General features: G+C 37.1%; 1 protein-coding gene across 1 annotated transcript in view; it reads right to left on the bottom strand.

The window, feature by feature from the left end:
• Positions 1-13789, bottom strand: part of Grm3 (glutamate metabotropic receptor 3) — a 239323-nt gene that overhangs the window by 4340 nt on the left and 221194 nt on the right. The window contains exon 5 of the mRNA XM_004662303.2: positions 12014-12188. Within this exon, the coding sequence (XP_004662360.1) occupies positions 12014-12188 (175 nt within the window). The remainder of the gene's footprint in view (positions 1-12013; positions 12189-13789) is intronic.

Below are 13789 nucleotides of genomic sequence, written 5' to 3'. Positions count from 1 at the left end.
TACTCCTGTAGTTTGCTCATGGCATTCTAATTACTTACAAATCAAGTGCCTTTGACTAGGTGGGAAGTAGAGCAGTTGCAAAGGTAGCTGGGTAGTTTAAAATAGACATGGACATTATTATGGGCATTTATAGTACTTTGAGTTTGTTCTGCAGGGATCTTAAAGGGAACACCTTCTGCTAAAGTGTCTTCAACTCTGAAGAAGATAATACAAATTTTCAAGTCTCCTTATAAAAAAATACATCACCAGAAAAAATGTCCACAAAATGCTGGAAACTTTTCCCCCACCTAAATCCTTTTCAGTATGTTGAAAGGAGCTCCACCTTCTAGTTTTCTGCTTCTCTTCCTGTTTCATTTGTAGTTTTGAACAGTGCATTTTCTCATGTAAATATATTCCCATTTTTGTACATGCTGCTGAATATGGTAGAAGAAATTATTGTTTTATGAGTTTACTATCTCAATTACTTTGCATTTCATAAATATTTTATATGTACCTCCCATATTAGCCTATCTGTTGATCCCCAAGGTAATAAAATATGTCGAAGAGCAAAGTACTAGTGTGTGTGCAATGGTGAGGCATAGGGAAAGAGATAAGCTTTTGCTGTTGTTCTGATGATATTCTCATGAGGTTTGTAATGGTGTAAGGTTGGCCTATTTTCATCTGTGTGGTTAAGCAGACTTCTATCATCATTCTTTCTGTATGAAACAAGATGCTCCCAAGCTTCTTATTGGCTTGCTGGGGACTTGGGGTGAGCAGCAGTTGTTAACTGCTCTAAGCTAAGGCGGTACATTTTTCCATTCGATGTGAAAACTGAGGATAGCTGAAAATGACCTTAGAAATTTCACTGCTCATCAGAAAAGGACAATTCTCACCCATCAAAGGACATATTTTACTTCAAAGTTGTGATAAAGTTTTGGAGATCAATCCTGTTAAATGGCAGCCTTGTCTCCATCCATGTAATCCACTTCACTGGTAACACACAAGCTGGCCAGACTTGAGGAAAATGACTTTGTTACAGGTAACTGAACTAGTGGTCAATGCTAAGTGCATTTTTTACATTCTTATGGCTGCTAAGCCTACTAGCCAGTTGACTGAGAGACTGGCTCCTGAGCATCAGAGTCCTACTGGATTCTGTAATACATCAGATTTGGAAGAAAATAAACATTTCAACTGTCCAGACATTTAGTTTGCTCCATCTGTCCCATTTCCTTGCTCCTGGTAACCCCAAATAATCTTTCCCAGGATATCTGCTTGTTTATAATTTCAATGCTATGGTTATGAAATCTAGTTTTCACCAGCTGTGCTACCTTGTCCCCTGCTGTGTCGCTGAATTTGTTTTCTTACTCATCATCTTTGTTTTACTTGCCCCTTCCAGAGGAAGTGCATCCAGTGTTTACCATGTGTTGTTTGGGAAGATGAGGTCACTGCTACTGGATTGGAAGTATCATTCTGAGATTTTTGCAGTGAAAAATAGGGAATTCATTATTATAAATAAGACTGATGGACTGAATTCTCAAAAAGTGTTTCCTCTTTATAATCCAAGCAAGGGTCTCAAACTATTAAGAGTAGATTAAGATGCAAATAAACTATTGACAGTAGCTGAAGATGCAAATTCAAGTCAGTTTCCAAATGTGAAGTTGTCTGTGTGAAAGCAGACTTAATTCATAGATCCTTTTTCTTGTGAGACAAGATCCATAGACAGAAAAATATATAATATACTATTTTATGAGCCATAATATAATTTAATTACCATATCTGAAACTTCTCTTGATTTTCAAGTAATTGCCTCCCTCCTTTGCTACTACACCATGTTGTATTTCAGTCATATCCTTTTATACTCTTTTTACCCCTCTATTATTTCAAAAGTGTATAACTGATAAACAAATGATAAACAAAAGTTCTCAAGGTTCATACTGTTTTACTAATTCTGCATTATTATAATCTTTTAGTCACCCATCATTCTCTTTTCTGTCAAAATTTGGATAGAAGCTCCCTTTTGTTCAATAGAAAAGCAAAAGTCCTTACCATCTCTTCTTTTTCTGTTGTAGTTGTTGCTGTACATTTCCCTCTGCCTATATAAATAATACATACCTTTGGTGTCCTTTTACCTTTGGCCTTTGCATTTTCCTAGACAGTCTTTCCTCCAGATAGTACCATGACTCACTACCTTTATTTCTTTCATGTCTTTTCTTCAAACTGTTGCTTTAGCAGAAAGGCCTGTCCTGACATCTCTAAAAATAATCATTTTATCATTTCCATTGAGCCTAATGTGTTCGTTTTTCCAATGAGTCCCTTTGTGCTAGTCACCAGTGCCTGGCTCACTATGCCTTACTGATTTGTATTCCTTCTGTGGTCTGCTATCACGGTAAGACCATGAGTGTAGAATTTGTCTGTTTTATTCATGAGCACATTTCCCAGCAACTGTAGATGAGCCCTTAGTTCAAAAATTTTTCTTCAAAGGATGAGTAAAATGAGCCTTGAGAGATTGCTTAGTGGTTAAAGTAGCTTGTTTGTGAAACTTAAAGCCTGATGGCCCAGGTTTGATTAGCAGTACCCAAGTAAAGCCAGATGTACAAAATGACACATGTGTCTCAAGTTCATTTGCAGTGGAAGGCGGCCCTGGTGTGCTCATACTCACTCTATATGTCTGCTGCTTTCTCTCTGTATTTCTCTCAAATGAATAAATAAAAATATTTTTTTTAAAAAAAGAATAAGTGAAATGAAAACAAGTAAACTGACGTGTATATTTATTTGGCACAAGTACCCTCTCCCAAAGCTTCTGCAGTTATACCAGGTAAGGCAGGCATTCTCCAGATCCCTCACTGTTTCACATGTGGAGAGATTTTTTTTAGCTTATTTAGGCATACAAATCTCCCTTCTGGGATATTTCTAGAAATTTTCATGTAAACAAAATGAAAAAAAAAGTAGGAAAGAGAAATTGACTATAGTAAGTTGATGTTAGATATTTAGCTTATTTTATACTCAGATATCATTGAACATCTAAAACCAATTATGGGCAACAGTTGATAACCTACATAGTTACCTTTTATTTATTTTTATTATTTATTTAATTTGAAGTAAGATCTCACTCTAGCCCACACTGACCTGAAACTCACTCTGTAGTCTTAGGCCTTGCACTTATAGGAATCCTCCTACACCTGCCTCCCAGTGCTTGAAATAAAGGAATGTGCCACCATGCCTGGCCATAGTTCCCTTTTAAAGGTACAATATTTACACAATTCTAAATATGGTCCAGTGTTCTTAAGATATCTATGAAATATGGGTTACACACACATGTGTTTGACTATGGCTATCTCTTATAATATTAAACTCTTTATAGCTGCATCTTTAACTTTTTTTTTATTAAGTAGAAAGTTTGTATGGATTCATCATGAACCATCATTTTCCTCCTCCCTGCCCCCACTCCTCTGAGCACTTTCCTTGGTGGGATTGCTGGTATTCACTATGAAGTTGTGGGTATGAGTTGTTAGAGCAGCAGTCAGTCATTTTGTGTGTGTGTGTGTGTGTGTGTGTGTGTGTGTGTGTGTGTGTGTGTGCATGTTGGTGGGGGGATGCCTCCAAGCCTGTGTCTCTTGCATTCTTTCTATTCTCCTGAACAATTCCCTGAGCTTTGGTGGGTATGGTAGTTTGAATAGATGGCCCCTAATATATTCAGTGTTTTATTAGTTTGTTGTTTGGATGTACAGCTACATGGCTACAGGAGGTGTTACTCAATGGATATTATGGCATAGTGGTGGGTTTGAAATTTCAATCTAAAGATATGAAAAGTGTGCCCAGCTGGAGTTTCTGAAGTGTGCTGTGTGGCTTTTGCACTTTGGGCTTGAGGCTTCTCTCCCTTTGCTTAGACCTGTGAAAGCAGGCCAGCTTTTTCTGCCATTATAGAACATCCCCTGGATCTGTAAGCTTTAATAAATTCCTTCCTCCATAACTGTGCCTTGTCTGGCAGTTCATCTCAGCAAACCTGAAGCTGTCTGCTACAGTGGGTGTGCTTTACATTGTAGCTGCATCTTGTTCAAGTGTACAGCACAGGATATGAGTTAATTCAAGATAATTGCTTTTAAAGGACTACTTACAAAGCATGTCTTTAACAAAAACATCCAGGCACAATAATAATATTGCTTTACTTGGCTTTATCAGGTCATGTTTTCTGGAAAGCTTTGTGGATAGGCCTTCTGGAAGATTACGCCTTTTCTCTGTGAGTGTGGTGGCATGGGACCCTGCAGTCTCTTTCTTTCTCTTTCTCTCTCACTCTGTGTGTGTGTGTGTGAGTGTGTGTATGTATGTGACAACATAGAACCCTACAGTCTCTGTGTGTGCAGTATGGAAACTTAAAGACTCTCTGTTTGAGAGTGATGATTTGGAATCCCACAGTCTTTGTGTGAGTGTGATGGTGTGGAACCCTACAGTACTTTTGTAAGAGCATGATGGTATGGAACCCTGCTGTCCTTTGGTGTATGTGTGGTTGAGTGGAAGCTTATACTCTTTGTGTGATTGTGGTGGTGTGGAAACCTACAGTCTCTGATCAAAATGATTTAAACTATTGGACTGCCTGAGATGGGGCTTTTGAAGGGGATATAAGACTGTGCCCACATTGGTAAAACAAGATGTGATAAAATAATGGAGTTGAGGGGAAAGCATTTAACAATTAATTGAATTTGCAAATGTTACTGTTAATATTTTCAGAATAATATCAGGGTTAAACTTTGTAATTGAGATGAGGCAGACAGTCTAGGAGAGTAGTGGAGCATCTGGAGGGAGTTTTATTTATGGCTTTGGTAACCACATTCCTTAAAGTATCTAATAGATATGATCCTGTTCTCCAGATCATATAAACCTTTCACCTTTTTCTAATAGATAGAGTTTTGTTTTCTCATCCAAAAAGCAATTATTAGGATAAATTATCCTTACCAGCCCTTCAAATTCTAGTATCTGTAGTTATTTGTTAAAATTTTATCTTGAATTATTATTATTAATCAAACCTGGGTCCCTAGGCTTTGCTGGAAAGTGACTTAACTGCTAAGCCATTTCTCCATCCCTATGTTCATTTTTTTATAGAAGGTGGTAAATAAAGAATAATTCAGAGGCTGGAAAAGAGTAGTTATAAAGTAAGTAAAATGGACAATATTAAACAGGAGAAAGGAGAGATGCCAAAGAAATCTCTCTTTAGATATAAGGTTATTCATTATAGCTACAGACTATTCTCCCATCCTCAAGGAGAATGTGAAAGGGGTTGAAATGAGGTTTTCAGGAATCCTGTAGACTTTAAAAATAGGAGATTGGCATCAATTTGAATTGGGTGCACAATGTATGTGGAAGTATAAGGCTTAGTTTTCTGAATGCTCTAGACTCCTAAATTCTCCACTGAATATTTATATTTCTACTTATGTGTATGGGGAGAAAGACTGTTAACTCAGTTTATGTTACCAAATACCTTATTAATTTGCTTGCCATGCCATTACATAGTGCTGTTACATGACTCCCTGAATTTATAATGTAAGCATATGAGACTATTTTTTCTGGAGTAGCAAAGTAGAGAAGAAACCTAGGAATTATATGGTATATTTTCTTTTATTAAATTATTCAGTCTTCAACAAAGGCTTGATTTCTGCTCAATAACGTCTTCAAGGGCTTGGGAACTGACAACAAAGGCTGTTTCTCATATCCTTTCTGTCTGTTGCTACAGCTCTGTCGAAACCTGTTGTAACTCTAGAAGACTGTTCACTTAATCTGTTAACACAACTAGTTTCACTTTGGAATGTAAAAATACTTTGCAATAAGCAACCACTTCTATTAATTGAGCAGTCTATGTATTACTACACAGACAGGTGACTTTCTGAATAAGGTTTGGAGAGAGAAAATCACTCTCTATCAGCCTACAGCTCCTTGGGGACCTAGACCTTGGCATCATCAGTCAGTAGAAGCCTCTTGGCTGATGGTAATGTTAATGACATATATCCATCTAAATGATCACCACAAGCAAGATAAACACATCCTCATAGGGCTAAATATGAGTACATAATATCCCTACTGTAGATGATGGGACACACTTAATTTGTCACTCCTCTCCATAATCAATGCTGATCTTAAACCATTTTGGTGCCAACAGTCTGACTTGTAGAGTGCTCACAGGGATCCATGCTGCATAACCTCACATGTACATACTACTTGTCTCCTTCAGTATCATGCAGTTCCACTTACAATCCCAATATATATTCTTGATTGTCTGCTTTGGGGAAGCAACTCTGAGAATCCCATTGGCTTTTAAACAGAACAGAATAAAAAATACCACTTTTTCTCATCTAACTAAAAAGGATGTTTGCTTATGTGCATGGGTGTAGGAGAAGCTTTGCAAGGATAAGTTTAGGATGTAAAGGTCTCTGAGGGATAACACCCTTCAGAGGAGTATGTCTGCTTTTAGTATGTAGTAGGTGTTTTTTGAGTGGCTAGATGCTTTTGTTCTGGAAATGACTTTCATGGAGGGGTCCAAAGGGAGCTTTGGAAATATCTGCATAGGAATGTCACCGGTGGCACCATGAACCAGAGGATGGGAGAATGCCAGTATCTCTCTGAACCCAGGGTCTGCTTCCTATATGACATAAGATCTCCCTGAACTGCATTGGTATCAGATGAAGTAGACAAGGACATTTAATGCTGCTGTTCTCAAAAATTTTGCCCTAAATCATTTTTCTAAATCATTTTCATTGAACCAGATATATATCTGTTAAAAAAATAAAACAAAACAAAACAGATTTGGCTTTTGTCCCAGATGACAGAATCAAAATGTAAGTGGGTGGGGCCAAGGAATCTCCATTTATAAGAGGTTATTATTAGTATTTTTTGCATACAAATGTTTGAGAGCCAATCGCCTGTAGGTATAGGTAACAGAGAAGAGAGTTAAAGTTTCATTTATTTATTTTTAAATTTTTGTTTGTTTATTTATTTATTTATTTGAGTGCAACAGACAGAGAGAGAAAGAGGCAGAGAAAGAGAGAATGAGCGTGCAAGGGCCTCCAGCCACTGCAAACGAATTCCAGACGTGTGTGCCTCCTTGTGCATCTGGCAAATGTGGGTCCTGGAGAATCGAGCCTTGAACTGGGGTCCTTAGGCTTCACAGCCAAGCACTTAACCACTAAGCCATCTCTCCAGCCCAAGGTTTCATTTATTTTTATTCTGACTGTATTCTATGTAACAAACCAGACAACTTGAATTGCTGTATTTTACATAAGAATATGTAAAATATTTCTCAAAGGATGAGTTTCCCAAGATATCCTTAGCTGTGTGTTCCTTCTTCTATGCCTACTTCTGAGGTTGATTATGCTTTTTCTGTTTGTTTAAGAAAATTTTCATCTTTAGAATCAATAAGCTTTCTGCTATTAATCACCATAGCCATGGTCAAAAGGCTGACCTAGACTCAAAAAGGATATGATGTATTTGCTACTGTAGTGTTAAAGAACAATCTGGAAACTAATATGTCTGTGCCTTTCTGTCACCATCATACCTCAAAAGAGCATACTACTGGATTAGGTTAAGATTTGGAGGTGCCCATTTATACAATGGAGTTCTACTCAGCGGTAAAGAAAAATGAAGTTATGAAATTTGCAGAAAAATGGATGGACCTGGAAAGTATTATACTAAGTGAGGTAACCCAGACCCAGAAAGCCAAGCGCCACATGTTCTCTCTCATATGTGGATCCTAGCTACAGATGACTGGGCTTCTGCGTGAGAATGAAAATACTTAGTAGCAGAGGCCAGTAAGTTAAAAAGGAGACATAAAGGGTAGAGAAAGGAAGGGAGGAGGATACTTAATAGGTTTATATTGTATATATGTAATTAAAATGATTGTAATGTGGAGGTAATATGATGGAGAATGGAATTTCAAATGGGAAAGTGTGGGGGTGGGGAGGGAATTACCATGGGATATATTTTATAATCATGGAAAATGTTAATAAAAAATTTTTTAAAAAAAGATTTGGAGGTGCCATGTGAGAGTGCTTGGGTCTGAGAAGGTTCTGTCCTGGCCTTCATGAATAAACATGGGCAGAACATCCTGTATCAGTGTTCTGGCCAGGCCACATTCTGTTTCCTCTTATAGAGCTTGCTCTCTTGAAGCCTACATGGGAGGCTTCCTACCAGGGTGCTAAGCATAGGCATGAGGTTCTGATGGTTCCTCCAGACCAGCCCTATCTCAGCAGGAACACATCAGCTGTAGAGTCAAGGCTTGCCTGAATTTATGATGCAGCAAGCCACAGGAGATAATTGAATAGTTATTTTGAGCCATTTAGGTTATGAGAAAGTTTCTCATGAGGAGTAAGTTACTTAATGTGGAAGTAAAAGGGGTAACCTTATTGTATACTCTTATTTATACATGGCATATATGTTTTCACCTCTGGAGAAAATCTAAAAGCAGCAGTATGAGTAACAATCATCCAATGGGATAAAATGTCAGCACAAAGTTACTAGCAAGATGTCCCTTGTACAGCCCTTTGTATCTATAGAAAATCCGTTCTAGGAGCTGACCCCTATCCTGTGTCCACAAATGCTGAACAAGATCCTCATATAAAATGGTATATAGTATTTGTATAGAATTAGTATACATGTTCCCATATATTTTGAAATATCTCTAGATTACTTATACCTAATAAAATTTAAATGTCATGTATATTGTTGTTACATATATTGTTTAAGGAATAGCCAATAGAAAAAAGAATGTACATATTTAAAACAGATGCATTTTCTCCAACATATTTTTGACTTGCAATTAGTTGAATCTAGAGATTCAAAGCCTATGTCCATCAAGGCCTGACTGTATGCATAATCTAAGTAAAATTCTTAATGAGCTTAGAGTAGTTTAAGGGCTGTTATTGATTTGTAATACAGCCTGCTTCCCACAATTTGTGAGGGAAATGGTTATAAACTGATCTGAGTACACACTGGAGGAACTGACTGTGAGATAGTAATTGATTGTATGGCTTAAATCTTTATAGCATGGTGGGTCAGTAACCTGTTCACACACAAAACTGGAGCCCACAGATTGGTGACTTACTTTGTTAATTTCAACTTGTAGTAATAAAGGCATTTTACCTGTACAAGGAACATATAAAAATACAACTATACACCTCTTAGCCTCCATGCATTAAACCTCTGTCATATATGATGTACCCTAAGATTTTGTATTCTATTTTCTCATTTTGATTTTTCAAGGCAAGATCTCACTCTAGCTCAGGGTGACCTGGAATTCACTATGTAGTCTCAAGATGGCCTTGAACTCATGGTGATCCTCCTACCTCTGCCTCCTGAGTGCTGTTATTAAAGGCGTGTACCACCATAACTGGCTTCTATATTCTATTTTCTTTTTAAAAACATTGATGGAAGACAATAAATTCCATGACCCATTAATGCGTTATCTGATATGGTATGCAAATCACTACCTTAAACACTAAGCTTCATGAAGTCAGGGTCTCTGTCCCATTTATTATTATTTATTGGTGATTAGAAATCACTGGTACTTAGTTAGTACTCAAATGAATAAAAATAGTTATAGATTATTAAAGGAAGTAGTTTTAACTGTAAGTCAGGAAATCCAATGTCAACTCCTTCTTACATCATTGTGTAGCATTAAGAAGTAATTTGATTTCTCAGTTTCTTAGGCATGAAATAGAACTTGTGATATATGGTTCACATGAGGATACAGTGAATTTACAAATATGAAACTACTTTGAATAAATGAAATAGAATTACAAATATCAAAAATGTGTTTATTACTTATGCACTTTGAAATGCATATAGTATAAATTCTTCATGTTGTTTTGTAGTGCTGCTTCATTGATTTGTTTCAATGAATGAGAATATACTAATGGACAAAGAAGTATGGATTTACAAAAAATAGTCCACAAGTGTTATGTTGGGTAGCCACCTACTCTGAAGTAGTAATTAGATCACTATTATAGTAGTATACTGAGCAACACCTTAATCAATTCCATTGCAGTCCCAGCACTCTGTGTTTCTATAAATCAAGTGTGTACAACTTTTAGCCTCATGCCAATCAGGTAGCTTTGGATGTAGCCTGACACATTTCTAGATGGCAATGTCATGTTGCAATGTCAAAAGGTTGGAAAGCCTTGGTATAAAATGGTATTTCTGAATTTTTCCAGAGTGATCTGACTAAGTATCCAATTATCCCTTCATGAAGTTAGTAACTCCCTGTACATATATTGAAACATACTGCCACATCTGAGTTACTGGTTTGGAAATGTGTAAAACTTAGAAACTGCTAGAAATTTTAGTAACAACCCAGAACTTCAAACTATCAATAGAAGCTAGGAATAAAATTCTATTCAGCCTTGAGTGAAAATCCTTGTGATTTTCCTGTAAAGGACTACCGTCACCTTGCATCTTGGGAATATTCCCAGTATGCTTTCTGGGAGAGGCAGCAGAGGACTGTGGTTATGTGTACTGGCTTTGAAATAAGAAGCATGGATTCTGATTCAGCCATTTTAAGAATGTCTCCCTGTTCTGGTTTCTTTACCTCAATGAGTTATGAACATTAATTAAAATAACACACATACACACACAAATAGCAGAATGCTAACCACATAGAAAATAAATAAAACTTTCTATGAACTATTATTGCTTTTAAGTCATTTTTTTTCTTGTTTAGACTAGCTAGCTGTTGCAATTGACTGCTAATGATGACAATTATTTACTTAAGAAGTACGCATGTTTATTTTTCTGTTTTTCTTTTTACTGTACTTTTTACAGAGATTCAACTACTGTGAAACCTGAGTATTTAGTGGAAAGTGTGTATGTTTAAGTCCCTATCTCCAGACAGCTCAGGCTGAGGCACAAAGGTATATGAAGGGCATCACTAAACATGTACTCTGCCTGTCAGTTTTTCTTCTGCAGGGGGAAAGGTTGCTCTGTTAAATTTTGTGTTCCACTGGAGAAACTCGGTCACTAGAGTGACTGATCGCCCTTTGATGCTGAGCCATTTTGAAGAATCCTTTCTAAAACACCTAAGGCAAAATTGTGAAACAGTCAGCCTCTGTCACTCCCAGTCCTTCCTCCTCACTGGTAGCTCTGACTCTCTTCTTCTCTCGTACTCTCTGTCAATGAATTTCTTCTAATTTGTACTACAAATTAACTGAAAATGGCTTAAAAGGCTGTCCCCTTTAGGCATATTTGTGCTTTATGAAACACAAAAGATTTAAATCATGTAGTCTTAAGAAGCAGTGTTTCAGATATTTGTTGGCTAGCAGAGAAGAAACCTCTGCACTGAGGAGGTATCCTGGAATACATCTGTTCACACAAATGTCTCAGCTGGCTCTCCACTGGAAAACACTATGTCATTAAAACAAGAATTTCTGTTCCATCGTTTTCCAAGGTGTGCTTCATGGAGTGTTGAGTTAAAGTGTGATCAGATACAAAAAGAATAAACAGGTGTCCTTGCTGAAGAGATTCTCAAAATCCTTAACATATTAATATTAAGGAAGAAATTTAAACTTTCAGAGGGGTAAGTAAGTATTTAGTATGCAACATTTTTTATATAATTTGAATATTTCCCCTTTCTCACTTTTCATTAAGTACCCTTCGTATCCATGTAACTTTGGGCATACCTTATAGAATACCAACCCTCTAGCCCAGTGAGTAAAATGAGGCAGGAAGCAGTACAGTGATTTGCTTAAGGAAACTTATTACTGAACAAGATTAGAGGGCAGGGGGATCTGATTCCACAAGGTCAGAAAGCCTAATTGCAGCTAATAGGCTGAATGTCTCTCTCTTCTGCTAGCCTCTATCTGGTTCCCAAGCAGAAATGTTGACTCATTGGTTTTGCACTGGATTTTTAGCACCTTGCTCAGTGCTTGACACATTGGTTCTGTGTGAATTAGAATTTAATAAAATTGAATTGAGGTTGTATATGGGGATAGAGGTACTTTTCAGCTCCTGCCAGCCTGGTCCCCACTAAGGTGCTCTGGATGAATAAGTCAGTACTTACACTGAGAATATGTGGTCGCTGTTCCACTGACACTGAACCTGTTGAGGTGCAGTCTGTGTGTGACCACGTTCTTCTGTGGTTGGAACAGGACAATGTGTACCTTGGGTGCAAACAAACAACCCAAGACCACAAAGCCACTGAGGCTAACAGAGATGCACATAGTTGTCGTCTGTACCTGTAAAGAAAGGTTGTTTGATAAGTGTCAGAGCATTGGAACAAGACCAAAATGAGAACACCATAATCAGTCATAACATTATTCTTATTATAGCTAAATCAATATGCTAATTATATTAGACCTTCTGTGTTTGGGATATTCATGAAAACATTGTTCAGGATTTCTAAGCAAGCAACATTTGTGCGGGATGCTGTTGAATGCTTGCCAAGACTTCACATGGATTTTCTTCATTTGTTTATTTTCTTTATATTTATATGAAAATATTGATGCAGTACCATAGAAGCAAAAATTTTAAGTAGTAAAACATGGATAGTCACTGATGAAGAGTCTATTTTGCTGATGGTTTTGACCAACAAATTTAGCCTTTTCATAAGAACAAATGTAGGCTTTTAGCATTATTCCATCTCTGTTTTGCTGAAAACCCTGTCTATCAGCAACTGGTTTCTCTACTCACTACTCAGGGCACTTTTCGCTTCTTACTTTACATATTTTGCTGGCATTTCTCTTGAACGCTGATTCAGCATATATCTACCATCAATCGTTGTGTGCTCTAGACTTTCCTATACCTAACCTTGATAGAATCTCTCCTTATCTCTTCTTTCTCTCTCTGCCCTGCACTGGAAGTACATCTTAGAATTAGAGTTTAGCAACACTTCTTATGGCTTTGTTCTTACTCTGCCTCATCTCTGATTTTTTCATTTGCCTTTGCTTCAGTTTTAAGAGACTGGCTGGAAAATTCCATATTATTTCCTATAAGTTTTACTAACTTCACTACTGAAAAACGTTATGTTAGTTTTTCCTCCTATCAGGTTGGTGAACATGTACTATAGATACTCAGAGGCTGTCTGGTATTCTAGAATGATTTTAGTCATTTTCTACCCTGCCATTAAATTCTATTACCAATAGGATACTTTTTTTGTCCTAAAATCTCTGACCTTCCTCTCCACTCAAGGAAAGTTGACAATACATGGTTAGAGAAACCATATAATTTTGAAAAGCTTCATTCTGTTTTTTTTTTTTAATTCAGTCTATGTTTATGGTATAATTCTTTAGTTCCTAGTTTTACTTTGATTGCTAACAGCATAATCCATCCTTGTTATTTTGTTGTTCCTTTCTTCCTTTTCTCGACTTTGGACCTAAGTGTTTTGGTTTCCCTTTTGCCAACTTCTCAGAAAAGAGGCTGTTAACCAATTCTATGATGTGAAAGCCTTGAGAAATCTGCTATAATTTTTTATGCATACATAATATAGGACAGTATTCTTCCTGCCCTGGTTTTGACTGTGAAAGCTATCATGTGGCTTAGTGGGGGTGAAACTAATGCAAATGCACACATTTTCTATGAAGCCTTTTCTATGAAAACATTTTTTTTGTAAATCTTTGGATTTCTCACACATTTTGAAGATGGCTTGGGGAGGGAAACCCCTGTACTGTAAGTTCTATCCCTTAAACCCTGGGGATTTAATGTGAGGGGTGCTTCAATGTTGCTATTATTTCTATGGGAGGAGGTGTAATGGGGCTGAAGTCTGATTCTGGCCATGGAAATCTAGAAGGAGATAGAATGCCGATTACATAGAGGCTTGCTACCATATTTATTTATTCCA

This window comes from Jaculus jaculus, chromosome 10 (assembly GCF_020740685.1).
Source record: "Jaculus jaculus isolate mJacJac1 chromosome 10, mJacJac1.mat.Y.cur, whole genome shotgun sequence".
NCBI classification, from domain to species: domain Eukaryota; kingdom Metazoa; phylum Chordata; class Mammalia; order Rodentia; family Dipodidae; genus Jaculus; species Jaculus jaculus.
This window is presented reverse-complemented; position numbering and strand designations above follow the sequence as displayed.